At 40.2% G+C, this 17,577-nt stretch overlaps 1 protein-coding gene across 1 annotated transcript in view; it reads left to right on the top strand.

The window, feature by feature from the left end:
• The window catches only part of SLC38A3 (solute carrier family 38 member 3), a 28,967-nt gene extending 12,796 nt beyond the window's left edge, over positions 1-16,171 (top strand). Inside the window, exons 2-16 of the mRNA XM_053469243.1 lie at positions 5,319-5,430; positions 5,853-5,931; positions 6,156-6,271; positions 7,777-7,850; positions 8,035-8,127; positions 8,396-8,477; positions 10,758-10,840; positions 11,353-11,411; positions 11,942-12,118; positions 12,755-12,834; positions 13,032-13,132; positions 14,248-14,372; positions 14,665-14,809; positions 15,014-15,117; positions 15,256-16,171. Coding sequence (XP_053325218.1) covers positions 5,339-5,430; positions 5,853-5,931; positions 6,156-6,271; positions 7,777-7,850; positions 8,035-8,127; positions 8,396-8,477; positions 10,758-10,840; positions 11,353-11,411; positions 11,942-12,118; positions 12,755-12,834; positions 13,032-13,132; positions 14,248-14,372; positions 14,665-14,809; positions 15,014-15,117; positions 15,256-15,360 — 1,515 coding nt within the window. The 5' untranslated portion in view covers positions 5,319-5,338 and the 3' untranslated portion in view covers positions 15,361-16,171. The remainder of the gene's footprint in view (positions 1-5,318; positions 5,431-5,852; positions 5,932-6,155; positions 6,272-7,776; positions 7,851-8,034; positions 8,128-8,395; positions 8,478-10,757; positions 10,841-11,352; positions 11,412-11,941; positions 12,119-12,754; positions 12,835-13,031; positions 13,133-14,247; positions 14,373-14,664; positions 14,810-15,013; positions 15,118-15,255) is intronic.
• Positions 16,172-17,577: the final 1,406 nt, after the last annotated feature.

Raw genomic sequence — 17,577 nt, 5'->3', positions numbered from 1 at the left:
AATATAAAGATGTGTGTGACGAATCCTTAGCATTCTTCCATATCCTTTCACCATTTCATTTATATGCAGAATTCTATAATTATAGCATGTATTGGAACTTGTCTGCACGTAATCTAAATTATGTTTGTGGGTCAGTACACATAATTCATCTATGATTGATTGTAAGATCCAGCTAGCAGGGCCATCCACCTTTTAAATAAATATATATCTCCATAAAAAATAATAAGAAATACCAAGACTATTTACTGTTCTGTACATTTTGTTTTACTGTACAAACGTTTTACAAGATCTTGAATTATATATATATTTATATTCATACATAGATACATAACGCAACAGTTGCCTGTAGTTGTATGTTACAGCTACTGTACTCTGGTTACTGTGCGTCATCAGTAGATAGGGCGACGTACCCCCCCCCCTCGGCCTATGTCCTATAAATACAGAATGGGGTCAGTACTGAGAGCTCACATTCCACTCCCCACCCACCTACAACCATAACAGGGTTAAATTAGGTCAGAGTGTCTGTGAGCGAGATGGAGGCTGCATGGTTGTACAGAAAATCTGTCTACAAGAATACACGCAAACATCTATAAATAACAATCTATTATTAAAAGGGAACTCCCACCAAATGCTGTTGTTACTTAAACAATAATACATACTTAAAAATAAGTTTTCAAAAGTATTGTTTCTTTGTTTTTTAAAACAATTCTAGTTTTTGGATAATAAAATGCTGTTGTTTTTTCTCTTTGAGCATAAAATATATTGCTATATGTTGTTAAGCTTATTTTGTTTCAGTGAACTTCCTGGAGGTGGCCATTGCTGTCCATCGCGATATTTTGGGTTATTTTCCCTGCACAGGCGCCACACTGAGTTGATTCTTTATGGCAATGCTAATGAAGTCTTTTTCTCTGTAGGCTTTCATTAACAAGAGTGCCAATTTCTGTTGTTTAGCACAGGCAGTACAGTATGATAAGGAGTCAGGATGTTTGTCTAGTAGATTGGAGTAAGATAACAGAGTGAGAACTCATACAAATGGCTAATATACACCTGCCTGAAAACATTATATTATTTAAAAACTAGAACCGGTTTGAAAAAGAAAACAGCACAGTATTTTCCAAACTAATTTTTAATCTGATGCTAGTAATATAAAAATGCTGGAAGTTCCTCTTTACTTTTTGTATTTTGCCAACATTAGATTATTTAGAAAGTTGTCATGACTTCAGGTTAGTTGTGTTATTTAATGTAAATATTTGTGTGATTTTCTTGACAGTTCAACTTTGAGACGAGCTATGGGTGTTCTGATCAAAGTTACTACAGATTTGGTTAGGAGATCAAATGGCTTATTTAATAATACTGACTTATAAATATTAAAGAGCTCAGATTAACATTTAAATCTTTAAAGTATTTTAAAAATGCATACTGCACGCGTATAATAGAAATGCCAAGTCTGCATCCCATTCTAAATGACAGCATGACTTCTTTTATAGCTTCGGAGAGTAATGTGTTTGTCGTACAGGTACAGGAACACAAAGAAAGTCAGGTGATGTAGCGTCACACATTGCTGGCCAGCTCGATGACGCCTGGTTTTCCAGATTCAGGAGGATTTTTGATCAGATAATTTGGCTCCTCTTGGCAAACAGAAACAAGAGGTCTTAGGGGGTGGAGAGGGTCAGGCTAAGTTCAGGGGCCCATGTTTCACAATCCCCAACTATTTTGTCATTCTCTGGGACACTGCGTTCTCATGTTGACTGTGACATCACTTTTAGGAAGGCTAAATGCCTGCAAAAAAGTGAAGAGAGAATTCAGACTACATTTTGAAACATAATGGGTTAGCACACAAATAACAGTTTCCGAAAACCGTCAATACAACTCATCCTATAATTCCTTCTATTGGTCCATGTTGCCTGTTTGTTTTTTGTATAATCACTGCCTATGAAATCCCATATTTCTTCAAGTGATCTGAATCTAGAACTATTTGTACTGAAATTTGGTCTTAGACCTACTCCTACCATTACCAACTACTTATAACGCCATGCCCTGCTCTGTGTTGTAGCATCTTATAACTCCTCCAACTGCTGCTTGTAGTAGTGTCTTATAGCTCTTTTCTGTTGACTACTCCATGTAAGGACATATTTAATGGGCCCTCTACAAGCCCACCCCAAAGTGGGCTCCTTCAGGGACCTGAGCGGTCCCTCACAGTGCGCTGATTTGCACCACAGCATCAGATAGGTGGGAAGGAGGAGAAAATGACTGCATTGAACACAATGTCATCTGCTGATTTATAAAAATAACGTTAGCAGGAACACTACTAAATGGTGTGGCTACTAACATCTTTCATACTTTAGTGGCCAACAGAAACTCTCCCCTGTGCTCGACATTTAACACATCAGTAGGGTCTTATAAAGACTGCTGTTCCAAGTATTAGTGTCTTATAACTCCTACTACACTGTGTATTAAAGCCTTATAATTCCTCCTACTGCATCATATATAGCACGTATATAAGCCAAATAGTGATATGTTTTTGTTAATATTGAAAAGAAAATCGGAAATCACTGCTGTGTAAGACCTGTTGCCGCTTTTTATCCCATGTAACTCCTCACATTATCCCATAGAGCATTAACACCTTATGTTTCCACAGTAGAACCCCAGCATGCCTTCCATTACACACTGGTAGGCCTTAGGGGTATAATGTGCCATAGGCCGGGAATTTCCATTTATCAACTGCCTTCTGGTAAATAGCAAAATCAGAATTCTGAATCAGACAAAAGTGGGCTAACAGTGGAGGGGCAAACAGAGAACCTTTCTCAGCCACAGAAATCCTTCATCAGATGCAGTTGACATGGAGATAAATATTACTTACACTTAAATGTGTATAAGCTTGTTAGGCTTGGAGACACGAGTTCACCGGTGAGACTACTTCGAATAATTTAAAACCTTAAATAAGGAAGGAGCTGAGTATGGGTTCCTGCCATTTCTCATTATACATGTCCTAACATTGCTGTTTACATGTATTTGTATATTTGGAAAAGCCTGTATATACCAGTGTAACCAAGAACTGTGTGTAGCCAACAAGAGATCATCAAGATGGACAATCTATCTTTTTGATTTCACAGTGAACCATAAACCCAATTCTTAGTGATGCCATTAAAAATGTCTTGTGGATTATAACGATTTACCAATGTGTTTTGAACACAGTGGGCTGCGCAGTCACAGTTACCTATACATTTTTAAGCATACATGATATTGACATTGAAAAACTATATTGCTGAGCTAGCCACTGAGTTACAAGGTGATGAGTCCTGGGTAAGAACACTATAAAATCTACTGTACAGTAGGCACAAGTGGTTTTTTTCCATTTTTCTTTTATAGCAGAACAAAGTCTGTTGCTCCCACCTCCTTTCACACAAACACACCTAGTTAAGTGTACAAAAAAATATAGACTTGTTTTTCGAAAAAAATAAATAAATGCAAAGCAATTTTGTCTATTCTAAACTCGAGGTCACAAACCTATCTACACATTACGCGCGTAAACACATGGAAATGTACCGCTCTCATTCACCTGTTCACTTCTCCCTCGTTATGGGTGTGTGTGCCTCTCCCTCCCAACCTCTCTTGCGTTTGCACAACTTATCTGTTTATTTTCAGGGAGCAGGAAAGAGCAGGAGGTTCAAAGAGGTTAGATATAAACACACATTGGCGTTAAAGGGACAGGACAAACTTATAAACAGCCGTTAGGGTACTACATGTGTTGTTTTTCTTGCTTTAGTTTTTTTTAACAATTCTACCCTCGGATGTTTCTTGTGTTAGTATCAATATTGCCTTGTATGATGCATTTCATTGAAAGGGGACATCTCTTGAAGCCACCATAATATGTACAAAATGTTATTAATAGGGGCAGTCGGAGAGGTGTATTTACTGAACTGGGACTTTGTAGAAGACCCCAACATTGCAACTCACATATTTCACTATACACAATGAAGATCCAACGTTCAGTGAGCTTCTCCTGCAAGACAGGTTGTGCTAACCTTGCATAACCCGTAGTTAATTTGAGGGGTTAATTATAGTGATCGTGTTGAATTGAGGAATACATTTGACGGATCTTGCAAATATATATCTGAATAATGCAGATAATAATTGGCTCTCCTTAAGCACCATGGAACTGGAGAGTTGAAGTGTTCTCTTAGGGATAGATTTCCAAAGTTCTTGAGAGGAGCAAACTCATTTCTTTTGATTCTTTTCAAATGCTGTATCATAATGTATAGATAGAAAACCAGTACAATGTAGCAGATGTTCTATCACTAGATTCTCTACACCTTTTAACTACCTCCAAAGATAATAAACTCTTATGACACGTCAGCCCTCTATTTAACAGTATTGGTCTCATCTCAGAAACCATCATCCCAGAAGCTGCCGGGGAGATGTTCATCTTTAAGATTGTATTAAAGAAGTTTTGTTCCTTATAGACATCCTAGAAACTTGGTCCTTCCTCTGGCACATCGTGATTGAACATGAAATCCTCTTTTTTACTAGAGCTTTTTTTTTTTTTTTTTTTAAAAAGAAAGATAAGATACAGGTTTTCCAAAGAATTTGTTGCCTTGAGTATGTAAACATTTCCATACCTTGACTGAATTGGGTATTCTTGCAATATTAACTGTAACAAAGCTCTGGAACGTTAAAAGCTGTATTCACCAAGAAATGAGGATATACAAACTTTTACTGATAAAATAATACTTTATAAATATTTGCAAGTTTAGATTATTAAACCCAAACTTGGTTAGCAAGGGAACAGTTTCTTCTTGCATGTATTAGTAAATTAGTTAATGGAACACTTTTAGGCTTTATGTGCTATTGTTTGTATGATTCAGATATAGTTGCATATGAACAAAAGATTATGGATTGACTTTTACTTTTAAGTCAGATGAAAAAATATATATATTTTCCTCCTTGAGTATAAAATACACTGCCTTACACGATAATGTTGGCCAGCATTGACAAAAGCTTAATGAAACTGATTTTATCTGCAGACCCGTCGGCTGCCATTGTTCTCCATCACGTGATATTTTGGGTGGCTTTCCCTGCTCAAACACCACAATGAGCTGATTCTTTACGTCAGTTCTAATCAAGTCCTGCTTATGCAAAAAAATCAATTTTTTTCTATAGACTTTCATTAGTCACAGTGTCAGGCTGTCTGAAAAAAAATATATTATGTAAAAACTAGAACAGTTTGAAGACCCTACATTAACCCTACATTTGACTGTTGTAGTTGATGCCCCATGCCAGTCTGTGGCAGGCAATAATTTGCCTTTTGTGTCTTACAGTGAAGAGAGTCTGACCCCCCATGATGGAGTTTCCGGCTCAGACAGAGATGGTGAACATGTGCCTCAGTGGAAAACAGGCAGAGGCTTTGGGAACAGAGACCCCGGAGCCAAGGTATACTGCAGAGATTGCATTCTGATGTATAATATTCTGAATTTTCTGTTCGTTCTTTGTAACTTTATACCACCGCACTTTGTGTATGCTGAGCATATGCATCCTGATCTTATATTGTATTTTCTTTACCTTGTGATCCCTTGTACTTTTTTGTGGCTGTCTGTTCTCCTTAAACCCTCTTCTCTAACTGGCTTATAATTCAATACCTAATTTATATGTCTGCACTATCACCCTGATCCCACTTGGCACCATATGCCCAGCTCCCTGTGGTATTTGCTACTGTTCATTATTTCCCCCCTTTCCTCCCAGTAGCTTCCTATTCTTCACAGTCTGTATTTTTTGTACTTGCGACTGTGTTGCCCTCTGTGGTACCTCTTACCCCATGGCTGCCCATGCCCTGTTCTAATACCCATTTCCCACAGTTTTACTGGAGCTGAGAACCAGGAGCTGGAGGAGTTTCTGCCACACGCACCCGGGAAGGAGAAGCCACGATTTACAGACGTGAGTGAGGGAGTTCGTCATTCCAGGGATCAAGGCTGAGTTCTCATTAAACAGCACTTTGTTATTAGGAATTGCAGACATTTTTAAAGGCAAATATTCCCCAGGTTACAAAGTCCAAGACAAAACCATTAAGCTTGTAAATTCACGATGATGTTGGTGAAGGGTAAAATGAAGGATGAACTGATTCTAATGTGAGATCTGATTGTGGTTTCCTATGTTCACAGTTTGAGGGCAAGACGTCATTTGGCATGTCTGTGTTTAACCTCAGTAATGCCATCATGGGCAGTGGCATCCTGGGACTGGCCTATGCCATGGCTAATACTGGAATACTCCTCTTTCTGTAAGTACCTGTGATCACTGCTGGTATCATGGTCAAAAATGGAATGAACAACTCAAATAATAAGCCATTAATTGCAGAAAAAGAGTTGTCTCATATCTGCTCAATTTACAATATGTATCCATCATTCTATTCATGTAATAGGCATATGGTTAACCCTCTCACCCCCTCTGTCTCCGATACAAATGTCTCTAGCCATCATAACTTCCATGAAGTCCCAACCCTATACTATCAATGCAGCTGTCTCGCTCTGTGTACCCAAAGCACTAATATTTCTCGCCATCATCATCATTTTTTGAAACCTATCTTATATGACCTACCTGACTACAGAGTTAGCATGTCTGAGGGTTAGGCACATAATAAGTTAATGACTCCACACCTGCTTGTTAACTTCTTACCTAATTAGTTTAACAATTTAAAATTCCATTAGCATTAGGGAAAAACTGTGTATTATGTCAATATTCAGTCATGCTGAACACAGCACCACTAAACCTGTTCCTGGGTTTTATCGCTATAGAAGATCTAAACTACTTGAATTGATATATTAATAAACGGTGTACAGAGAGTTTCTCTGTAACCTGTGTCCCAGTAACATTGGGCATTGTGCCTGCAAGAGAGAAACAGGTTCTGCCAGAGAAATCTTTTGCCAGTCTGGACTGGGGATGCTGGCAGGAACACTCGTAATTATGTGGTGTGGAGGGGTAGAATGTGGTGGAGTGTAGGTTAGGAGGGCACCTTGCACTAAATCAGAGTATAGTCAGTGGCTAACCTCAGCAGGCAGAGTGTGGCACAGATTATTCATACAGCGTAGGGATTAATGGTTCGTATGCTAAGCACACTGCTGGGCAGGACGTGAGGGGTTGGCATTCCCATAAGTGGGATAAATTATAACCAGAGGAGAGGTGTGAGTTGCAGCTCTCCCAGTCACCAAATGGGAAGGAGGCGGTGAAAAGAGAATAATACATAGAGGAGGAAGCAGTATCCTCACAGGGTGAATAGGGGGCATGGGCAAAGGGACAGGCACTGTTGTTTTTTTGTTTTTTTATATGTATGTCTGTGATATATCACATCTGGTTTGTAAACTGGCTTGGCTGAGAGTTGCTCTTACAGTCTCCTCCTGTCAGACCCAGCTGCAGCTGTTCTCATGGCTCAGGGACACTACACATGGTGTAAATTGCTGTGGTGAACACAGCTCGGTGTGATACATGTGCATGTCTTGCATGCCGTGTTCATGACTTATGTATATGTGTGCCTGCATATACAGCCAACATACTATTATTGTGCTATTAAATCAAAATTGCAGTGGGGATATCATTAAAGCATAATATCTCTTTAACACATTCTTATATAGAATACAACTGCTATACAACCAGAAAAAAGGCCAACTGTGTAACTTGGGATTTGTAGCGCACAGCTACATCATTCCTTGCGTAGATTTATTGGCTTGGTATTCGGTATCGTAGATGCTGCCACTGATGCTGCCACTGATGTGTCTATCACTTTTGCAGATTTCTGCTGACTGGTGTGGCTTTGCTGTCCACTTATTCCATCCACTTACTACTGATATCATCAGGAATTGTAGGTTAGTAAAATAATTTCTTAGTCATTTATCTGGGTCACTTAGAGGCACAGACTCCATAACTTTCTTCCATATGTATCACTGAGCCACTACCTAAATTCAATAGCCGTTTTGTACCTGTGGAATGACTCCATAACCTCATTTCATAGCATTCTATATTGTGACTGACATATTGTATCACACGTAGGTATTCGTGCCTATGAGCAGCTTGGTTACAAAGCTTTTGGAACCCCCGGAAAACTGGCTGCTGCCATTGCCATCACCCTACAGAACATTGGAGGTGAGAGTTACATCCAGATGAACCAAAAGAGCATCACTATTGAACATAAAAAAATTGATTTAAGAAGCTAGTTTGCCCATAAAAATAAAACACATAAAATCAGCTTTAAAAAAAATAATATTTTATCAGCTGGTAGTCAGGCATCCTATTGAAGGTGCCTAGCCTTAGGCAATTACCTAAGAGGAAAGCAGACAGTCCCACTGGTTACCTTAGTATCATAATTGTGGTTCTTCCTATGACCCTTTTGTCTGATTTTTTTACCCTACAGCCATGTCCAGTTATCTGTACATTGTAAAGTCTGAGCTGCCTCTCGTCATCCAGACATTCCTCAACCTTAATGAGAAAACATCGTAAGTTATATGATATTTCCTCCTTTGTCTCTAGTGCGTGTTCCATGATAATTTCCTCTATTACATAGTTGACAATGTTAAAGCAACATCCCTGTGAGCAATTTTATGACATTTTCCACTGCGCTGCTTCTTGTCTGCAACTCCTGGCAGGACTTATCCGCAAAAATCGCAAGCGTTACATGGAGATGTTAGGAAGTGTACGGCACGACAATGCCACATAAAACCTTTGTCGGAGATGAACAGGCAGCCTTTTGTACTTGTGCTGAAGTTTTAATTATGATCTAGTTTTAATTATGATCTAGTGCCATCCCGAATTTTAAATGAATAAAACTGCAAAAAAAAAAATACCTATAATATAAATAATAAAGCTATAAAACAAAGGAAAAAAATGTAAACTAAAAATGTTATCCCTTCTGCCTCCACTAAGCAGCTGCCATCCTACTAAGACAGAGCTAAGAACCGTTCAGTTCAGTTGCTAGAACTGCATCTTGACTGCAGTCTGTTCTGTATAGCTCGGCATGTAAATTATGGAAAAAATAATGCATGTATGATAATGGGAAATAACACACTACCCCACTAAATTTAAGAAACACACTTACAGATTATACCTGGACTACAACATTTACCATTTAATTGATTTTATGCATTGTCACGGGCTGAGATATATATATATATATATATATATATATACCCACAAAGTCATGTATGGGTTTACTTATAAAGCTTATATTTTTTCTACTCCTTTTGTCATTTTTTTTCACTAATCATGCTGTATAATGCACAAACACTATGTGTTCACAGCTCAGTAGTAGAGTGTCAGCTTCCTGGGGTAATATTCCAATGGTTTGACCACCTTTAATAAGCAGCAGCGTGGACTTGCCCACCTTTCCCCTCTTAAATGAGTCAATTTTGCTGATTCGTGGGCTGCCCTGTGTTCTGACACCTTTACTGAGAATACTGAGATACAGAGATCTTGCTGCTATAAACAGAGCCTGTCTCCTGTTCACCCTCCTCCCCAAACATAAACAGCCCCCAGCACGTCCGCCTGTTCTCAAAGGCTCCCTTATTGGAAGTGACGCGGGGCTCTGACCTGAAACTCTCTCTCCGCTCTTCTTCTCCCTCTCTAACATTCTCCATTCAGTGTTGTGTTGTCCTCTTCGCTCTCTACATTTTCAGACTAGTCTCTTTCTCCATGCCCTGACTGTCCTCTTTTATTTATTTTTTTCCTGTTCTCTACTGCTAATCTCTTTCTCACAATTCCTGGGACTTTATCACATTCTCATTATCACTGGGCCACTTTATGAAATACAGAACAACAATATTGTATCAGCAAACAAATGCACAAGACAGCCTGCATTCTTACATTCTCTCTCTCTCTGCTGCCCTTTAATATCTCTTTTTTTCCTGAATGATGCTTCTCTTTTCCAACTATTTATCTCCCTAACCCCAATGTCTTCTCATTTTTTCACCCTCTACATGTTGTAATTTTCTACTGTATTCTATTTATGTTTCTCTGTCCCTGGGGAGTCTAATATTTTGCAGCGATTAACCCGTTCATGTCTCTGTCCCTCCCCATCAACACTGTGTTTTCTCTAATTCAGTCTCCCAACCCCCTACTCATTTGAGTTTTTCTGTTTCTCTGCATTGGCCTTACGCTATACATTTGTATCCCTTACTCATTCCACCAGCCCTCTTAAAACCACTGTTCCATGCTTATATATGACTGTTTCTGCCTCTCTTATACCCAGACTCCTATGTCTCCTTTTTGAGAAATAGCTGGGCCTTCCAGCACTGTACTAACTCACTGCACCTAAAAATAACGCAGCACGAGGCAAGGAGGCAGTGGAAAAAAACAGCAAGCCTGGAAGGAACTTGTGGAGGGTGGGTGAAGTGGGCCGGTTGACATACATCCCACTGGCGCCTCCTCTTTACCTTTTCACTGCCTGTAGCCCACCGCCATAGAGAACGTAATGTTCATAGCAATTCCACCTCCCATGTTAACAAACTAGTCAAACCGATACCCCGTTTTCATCAAATGTCCCTTCCTTACCCCAACAACCCAGTGCCGAAACCGTAGCCACGTAATGTCCTGTCCCAGTATAGTTAACATATAAACCTGCTTTCGTAATGTCTGTCCCCTTGGTATTGTCACAACAAGCACTTCTACCCTAGTCCTGTTGCAGCGCGTGCCTGCAGCTTGACCTCTTTCATTTTGTGAAACAGCAGGAGTCCTCTCTGCCACCGTCTCCAGCACACAACTTAACAGTGACTTTCTTCTAGGGACTGGTACATGAATGGGAATTATCTAGTGATAATGGTGTCTGCATGCGTAATCCTTCCACTGGCATTGATGAAACAACTTGGTGAGTGTGACAGGTGTTTCAAAAGGAGAATGTATTATAACGTTATCATGAATTCTTGGAACCCAAATAGACTAGATTAGATTTTTTTTATTTGACCGTATGGATTGTACACTGATTACTACAATACCCACAATACATTTCAAGCATGCAACAAAACAAACAACATTTTGTGTAATTGGCAATTATCTGTATGTCTTGGAGCTTCGATTTGGAGTTCTGGTCTAGAATATACTGCAGATAGACAGTGACAGTGATGCATCTTAACTTAGGAGCTTCAGAACCCACAGCAGCTTGCTTGAAATTGTAGGTTCAGGGTTTACAGTCACGTAGCACGTTGTCAGTGTATACACAGCATTCTGGGTGGTTTGATTAGCAAAGCTCACCTTACCTCTGTAGGCCTTATGTAATCAGTAGGTAGCACTCTAGCTATTAGAGCTGCAGCTTCCATAATTCACAGCAAGCTTTGGTGGAGTTGTAGTGCCGTCTGTTTTAAGTGTCCGTTCTCTCCACAGGATACCTGGGATATGCAAGTGGATTCTCCCTCAGCTGTATGTTGTTCTTTCTGTGCTCAGTGAGTGTCACCTATATTTCCCCTCTGGATTCACCCGTTATAACCTGCTGCCTGAATCAATGTTTCCTTGAACCCTGTGCCATGTAGCTGATGTTCTCTCTTTGGAGCTAGATACATACATGTTAGCGTTCTGTCTCTCTTTTCTCCTTCTGAAACCTACCTCATAATATCTCTGTGTACAGAACAACTAATGCATGTACCCCACTAGCCTACATTCTCTATTCATCTGAATACTCCTGTCATTAAAGTCCATCTTTTCCACTGTTTACCAAGTTCACCCTTTCTCCTGATCTCCTCCCGCTTTCAAATTAGTATTTTAAGTTAAGAATGGTCCTCAGGCAGAACTGGAGAGCTTCATTGTAGATTCTAATAAAAAACAGGTCTGCATAGACATTGTTGGTGACGGTCTTAAGGCAGCTGAACATTTTGCAAATGAAGAAGACACTCTTGAGAGGACAAGCCTCATTAAAAAGTCTTTATGGCCAGCTTATTGTCTTGTTCTCTGTGCCCATCTTACATCTGTTTTTCAGGTAATATACAAGAAATTCCAGATCCCTTGCCCTGTGCCATGGAGTAACATGAACTACACTATGGCTGACAACATGACCTTGTTGACGGCTGGCTTGACCTATCAGAATGGACAGAGCCACGAGGCAGAGATTGAATCTACAGAATGTTCACCAAAGATGTTCACAATAAACTCCCAGGTAAGAAAGAGATGTTCCAATACACTAAGAGTCATGCCCATACCTTACAATTCTGATATGTTACATTTTACACAGTAGGATATATTCCATAAATAAAATAATTATAACACATTGCTAAACTGTTACTTTGACAGGTTGTCCTTTTATTTCTTCATATTATATTTCCCCTCCTTTGGTTTTCCCCTCTTTTGCTCCATCTATTTGCTTTTCTTAAATCTCTCCCCATTTTCTTTATCTTTCTGGCCCATTACCTACATACATACCTGGGAACCTAAAATGAGCTCACCCTGAAACTTTTGAAATATTAAGCCTCTAATAGCCCAACGTGAAGATTCTACATAGGGACTCTCCAAATGTGTTACCCAAATGGCTCTAGTACCGGTACTCATGGAAACCTTGACATTATTTAAAGGATACACTTAATTGATTTACGTGCATTCAGACAGGGAGAATAAGTCCTAGTAGTGTTAAATAGGAAGGAGTCAGCTCCAGACAATGTAACCCCGAGAATCTGCCTCTTCATCCTGAGACCATGAGAATGGGGCAACACTGGGAGTTCTCAGGTATGCTTACATCTCCCCCTTTTGTCCCATGTCCATATATTCAATGCTTTTTTTTTTCTCACTCTTTATGCAGACAGCATATACAATCCCCATTATGGCTTTTGCCTTTGTTTGCCATCCAGAGGTCCTTCCCATATACACTGAGCTAAAAGAGTAAGTAGCAAACTTTATTCAGCAGTGAGGGAATTGACTGATGTTATCTTGATTAATAGGACTGGTTTGTGCAGTGTGGGATTAGCTAATAGGAAAAATGGATATAGTTGTTATTGTGGTTTTATGCAATCCTTTGAACTGTTAGTAGTGTATGAAATATTTGACACGGGAAGGGGTTAATCCACTGCTTCTTCCAGTGCAACCAAAAAGAAGATGCAACGTGTGTCAAACATCTCCATCGCTGTCATGTACTGCATGTACTTCCTGGCTGCGCTCTTCGGATACCTCACTTTTCATGGTACGTTTCTGGTTGTGTATTAATGTTCCAGAAATGGGAGGCATATAAGACCATTGGTGCATGGGGGGAATTAGATAGAAGATAGACGGAAGCATGGGCTTACCTCTTTATCTCCCTAGCTTCCAGGAGGAGTAGCGCGGCCGGGCTGAGGCTTTGCGAGGAACCGCGTGTATGTTAGTGTATGCATGTGTGTGCCTGTGGATGTTAGTGTGTGTTAGAATGGGTGAATGTATATCTTGGTATGTTAGTGTGTAAACATGCGTCTTTGGGAATGTTAGTGAAAGTGTGTTTGGGTATGTTAGTGTGTGTGCCTGTATGTTAGTGTGTTTGGGTATTTTAGTGTTGATAAAGACCTCATCGTGAGGTCGAAACGTTGTTGTTCGTCTCTTTCAATAAATCTGCCTGATGGAACCCTTGAGTGCCTGGAGCCTTTTTCTATTTTGATTTACTGGGGAGCTGGCCCTTCCTGGCACAGCTAAGCACCTGAGTTCCTGTGGGGAGTGAGTGCAGATTCCTGATTCTGGTGACTTGGGTATTTTAGTGTGTGAATTTGTGTCTTTGGGTATGTTTGGGTATGTTAGTACATGTGTGTCTGTGAGTGTGTGTATGTGCAAGGGATATTTTATAGTGTGAACATGTTCTTTTCTGGGTATGTTTGCGTGTGTATGCACAGGGGGTATGTCAGTATGTGAACATGTGTCTTTGGGTATGTTAGTATCTGTATGACTGGTTGTGTTTGAGTATGTATGTGTATATATATATATATATATATATATATATACTCGCCTTGTGTGGATGCCATGGGGGCCATGTTCTCTAGGTTTAGATTATTCCTTCTCATGAATGATGGGAATACTATTCCTGGTTAAGCAACTGATCTGTTCTGGCTGCATTTTTTAGGGTAGGAAGGGAAAATTGACACGTCAAGAAAAATATTTCATCACTGTGCTAGTTCTGCCAGCTTTAGCCACATACCTTGGCTTTTGTGAGGAAAAATAGATTTTCAGCTAAATATCTCAGATGCCCCAATTGTAAAACAAAAGCACATCATTGACATCATTCGTTTTTACCACTCCTATCACTCACTATAATTTCCATTTTGTTGTTCTCCACAGGCCACGTGGAGTCAGAGCTGCTGCACACGTACAGCTACGTGGATCCCTTTGACATCCTGATTCTCTGTGTGCGAGTGGCTGTACTCACAGCCGTCACACTCACAGTGCCCATCGTACTTTTCCCGGTATGAATGCTTACTTCTGCTACAGCTCCAGTATATAAAATACCATGGGATGTGATCAAAGTAGATTGGCCGCTATTCCCAGAACCCACGTTTTACAGTAAAAGCTATGTAAAGCCGCTTTTAGGTTAATTGCTATTCTTTTGATAATTGTGCCATGGGCATGCCATGCAGAGGGCAAAGAGACAGACACCTACCGTAAGACTAATACCTCTGAACTAATGGTGCTGCATGTCATGTGAATGGTTCCTTAATCGATGGCCTTCATGGTAATCTCATTACTGTTTTTCATTAGGTGCGCCGTGCCATCCATCACATGCTCTTCCAAAACAAGGAGTTCAGCTGGGTCAGACACACGCTTATTGCCATTCTGCTGCTCACATTAATTAATCTGCTCGTTATCTTTGCTCCAAACATCCTAGGAATCTTTGGGATTATAGGTAAGAATGCACTTCCGCTATGGTTAGTTTGGCACCTCCTATTGCCTGTCTAATCCTTCACCGGCTTTCCTCCTACCCCGATTGTATTATCCCTGCCAGTCTCACCTTTGCTAGCTGCAATGTTTGTACCTGCTTAGCTTCTGTCCTTCTCTCCCTTCCCTCTGTAGCCCCAAAACGTTAACTTACTATGTGTTCCCATTCCAGGTGCTACATCTGCTCCGTGCTTGATCTTCATATTCCCAGCCATCTTCTACATTAGGATCATGCCCAAGGATCGAGAGCCTATGAAGTCCACACCAAAGATACTGGTATGTCCGTTACTATATTTGCTCATCAATTTCCTTCTATAAAAATACCCCTTTTTGTCCTTTTGCCCACTTGATAGCACTTCCTATCCTCTGGCAAAGCCCTACAACGTCCCTAATTATTTTCCTTTTGTCTCACAGGCTGCCTGTTTCGCTGGCTTGGGAGTTCTTTTCATGATCATGAGTCTAAGTTTTATCATCATTGACTGGACAACTGGAAGCAGTAAAAGCAGTGGTAGCCACTAACCCTTACTACCAACACCACCATTCCCCCATCTTATCTTACCCTGGGACCTCACACTATTAAGTGACTTTGCTGCTGGCACATCACAGTCACAGTCGGCATGTGGGATATTGTTTTTCTTATGTTCCTCTGGAAAGGTGTTACAATGTGCAATTCAGTTGTGTGGCTTTAACACCTGTGCACCTGGTGATGTGGTAATACAGAGGTAACATATTTATTCGCCTAATAGAGGAATCAGCATCCCTTATACATTTGCCATCCTGCAATGGGAATGGATGACGCGTTCCCTACTCGTTTTGCAGGAGCTGAGACTAAGAATCAGTGGGTAAGAGGGTAATCTGTGTGTCTTCTTCTTTATTGTAACACCGTAAGGTATGTGTGAGGGGTGGTTATTTCAGTGATCTAGCACTTTTTTGTAAACTTGGTTTTCGTGGAAACATGCAGCTTGAGCCAGTAAATATGTAGGACCCGTTCTCCAGAGGCGAATGTTGCATTTCCCTCGCCATATCTGTTCCGCAATTTACTAAACAGAAGAGATTTCATAAACTAATCTTACAAAAAAAAACAACAGTGAAAGGGTCAATACTGAGCACCTCCTTTTCCAGGCATGTGGGGTGTTCTGCAGAGGGGTAAATATGGATAAATAGTAGACCATTGTAAATCAGGACAGAAGGAGGGAATGAAATGTTTTGGCCACATAGTGTGGGAGAGAAGTGTGAAAGGGAGAAGGGGATCAGATCTCAGATTCAATTAGGGGAAATATCAGAGGCTCATTGTTTGCACAAAGACTTTTAAAAATTAGGAAATCTAAAAGGAGAAGGACTCCTGCAGGGACGGAAAAGCTGGGGTTAAAAGTTAGAGAAGCTGCTGGTGGGCATTTAATGTAGAACAATGCCTGGCAGATATTAAATCAAGTCACGTCCACTGTTGGTGACAGCATCCTAGCGGGCTTTGTTATTTAGCCTCCTTTCGTTTTCAGTGAATCATTGGGACAGCGTGACACAAGCACGCACCTTCTTAACGAAATTCAGCAGAACAAACAAAAACTTTTTGTCCCATGCAATTTAGATTCTGCACATTACTGCGGAGAAGTATGAGTGCCATGGGGGGGGGGTTAACGTACTAGAGACTGACAAGAGAGGAGGGCCAGGGGCATCTACTTTCTGCTAAAATCTGTTAATGGGGGAAAACAGTTCCATTTTGGTAGTTGCAGTGGATTGGTGAAGCACCTTTGAGAAATGAATTTAGTTCCACACACCCCAGCAGAAGACCAATGGGTGTACACAGGATCGCTCCCAGGATTCACAGTGAACCAGATCTCCAGTGACCCCTCCTGTCTGCACTTGCCACCAACAAAACTGGTGGCGGTGTCACCTATGAACTAGGGTCACCTATGTGATGGGACTGGCCACAGGTATACGTAGGAGTATAAATAAATAGTGGGACACGCACACAGCATTCCAATCCAATCAACCAGGTACAATTTATGTTCTGAACCTCCTTTCAAGTTAGTCATTGACCCTTTCACTGCTGTCTTATTTTGACAATCCCACAATGATCTTTTACATTTAATATGTTTGCGGCTGTCTCTGTCTTGATATAGCTAAGTGGGGAAAATGAGTGTGCTTTCCCACATAACCTTTTCATTGCCAGGAAGAATAGATGTGTCAATTTACCATTCTGAGGTCAGAGATTCTTTAAGGAAATTGTGTGTAAGATCACAAACAAACAAAAGGGTTAAATCCCTTGTACTTGACATGACATGGTTCTGGTGGGCTTAAGTGTGGGAGGGGGCGCATTATTTTTTGTTTTTCTTCTCCACAGCCCTGCTTCCATTTTCCAAGCTGGGCGCTCGATGACCTCATCACCATGACAATGTTTTAATCCCTAATTTATCTTTTGTGTTATTGTTTTTCACTATTTTTAACTACTTTGTAATAAAAAATATTAGACAGTAAGAACCTCTCCCCACCTTTCTTTCCAAAACAAGGAGAGGGGTGAGAGGGAGGGTATATGATTGTGCAGTTCACTTGTAGAATAAATACTGTTTTAAATTATGATTAATTAGTTATTATTTTGGAGAACTGTTTATATGGGAAAATGAAATAAATATTTACATGTGGTAATTAAAAAAACATCCTGGGTATTGCATTTGTAACTTTTTGAAGGTAATTTGGGTTGTGAGAGCTAATGCTAAACCTGTGGAAAAAATAAAGTTA

Source organism: Spea bombifrons, chromosome 6 (assembly GCF_027358695.1).
Source record: "Spea bombifrons isolate aSpeBom1 chromosome 6, aSpeBom1.2.pri, whole genome shotgun sequence".
Taxonomy (NCBI): domain Eukaryota; kingdom Metazoa; phylum Chordata; class Amphibia; order Anura; family Pelobatidae; genus Spea; species Spea bombifrons.
This window is presented reverse-complemented; position numbering and strand designations above follow the sequence as displayed.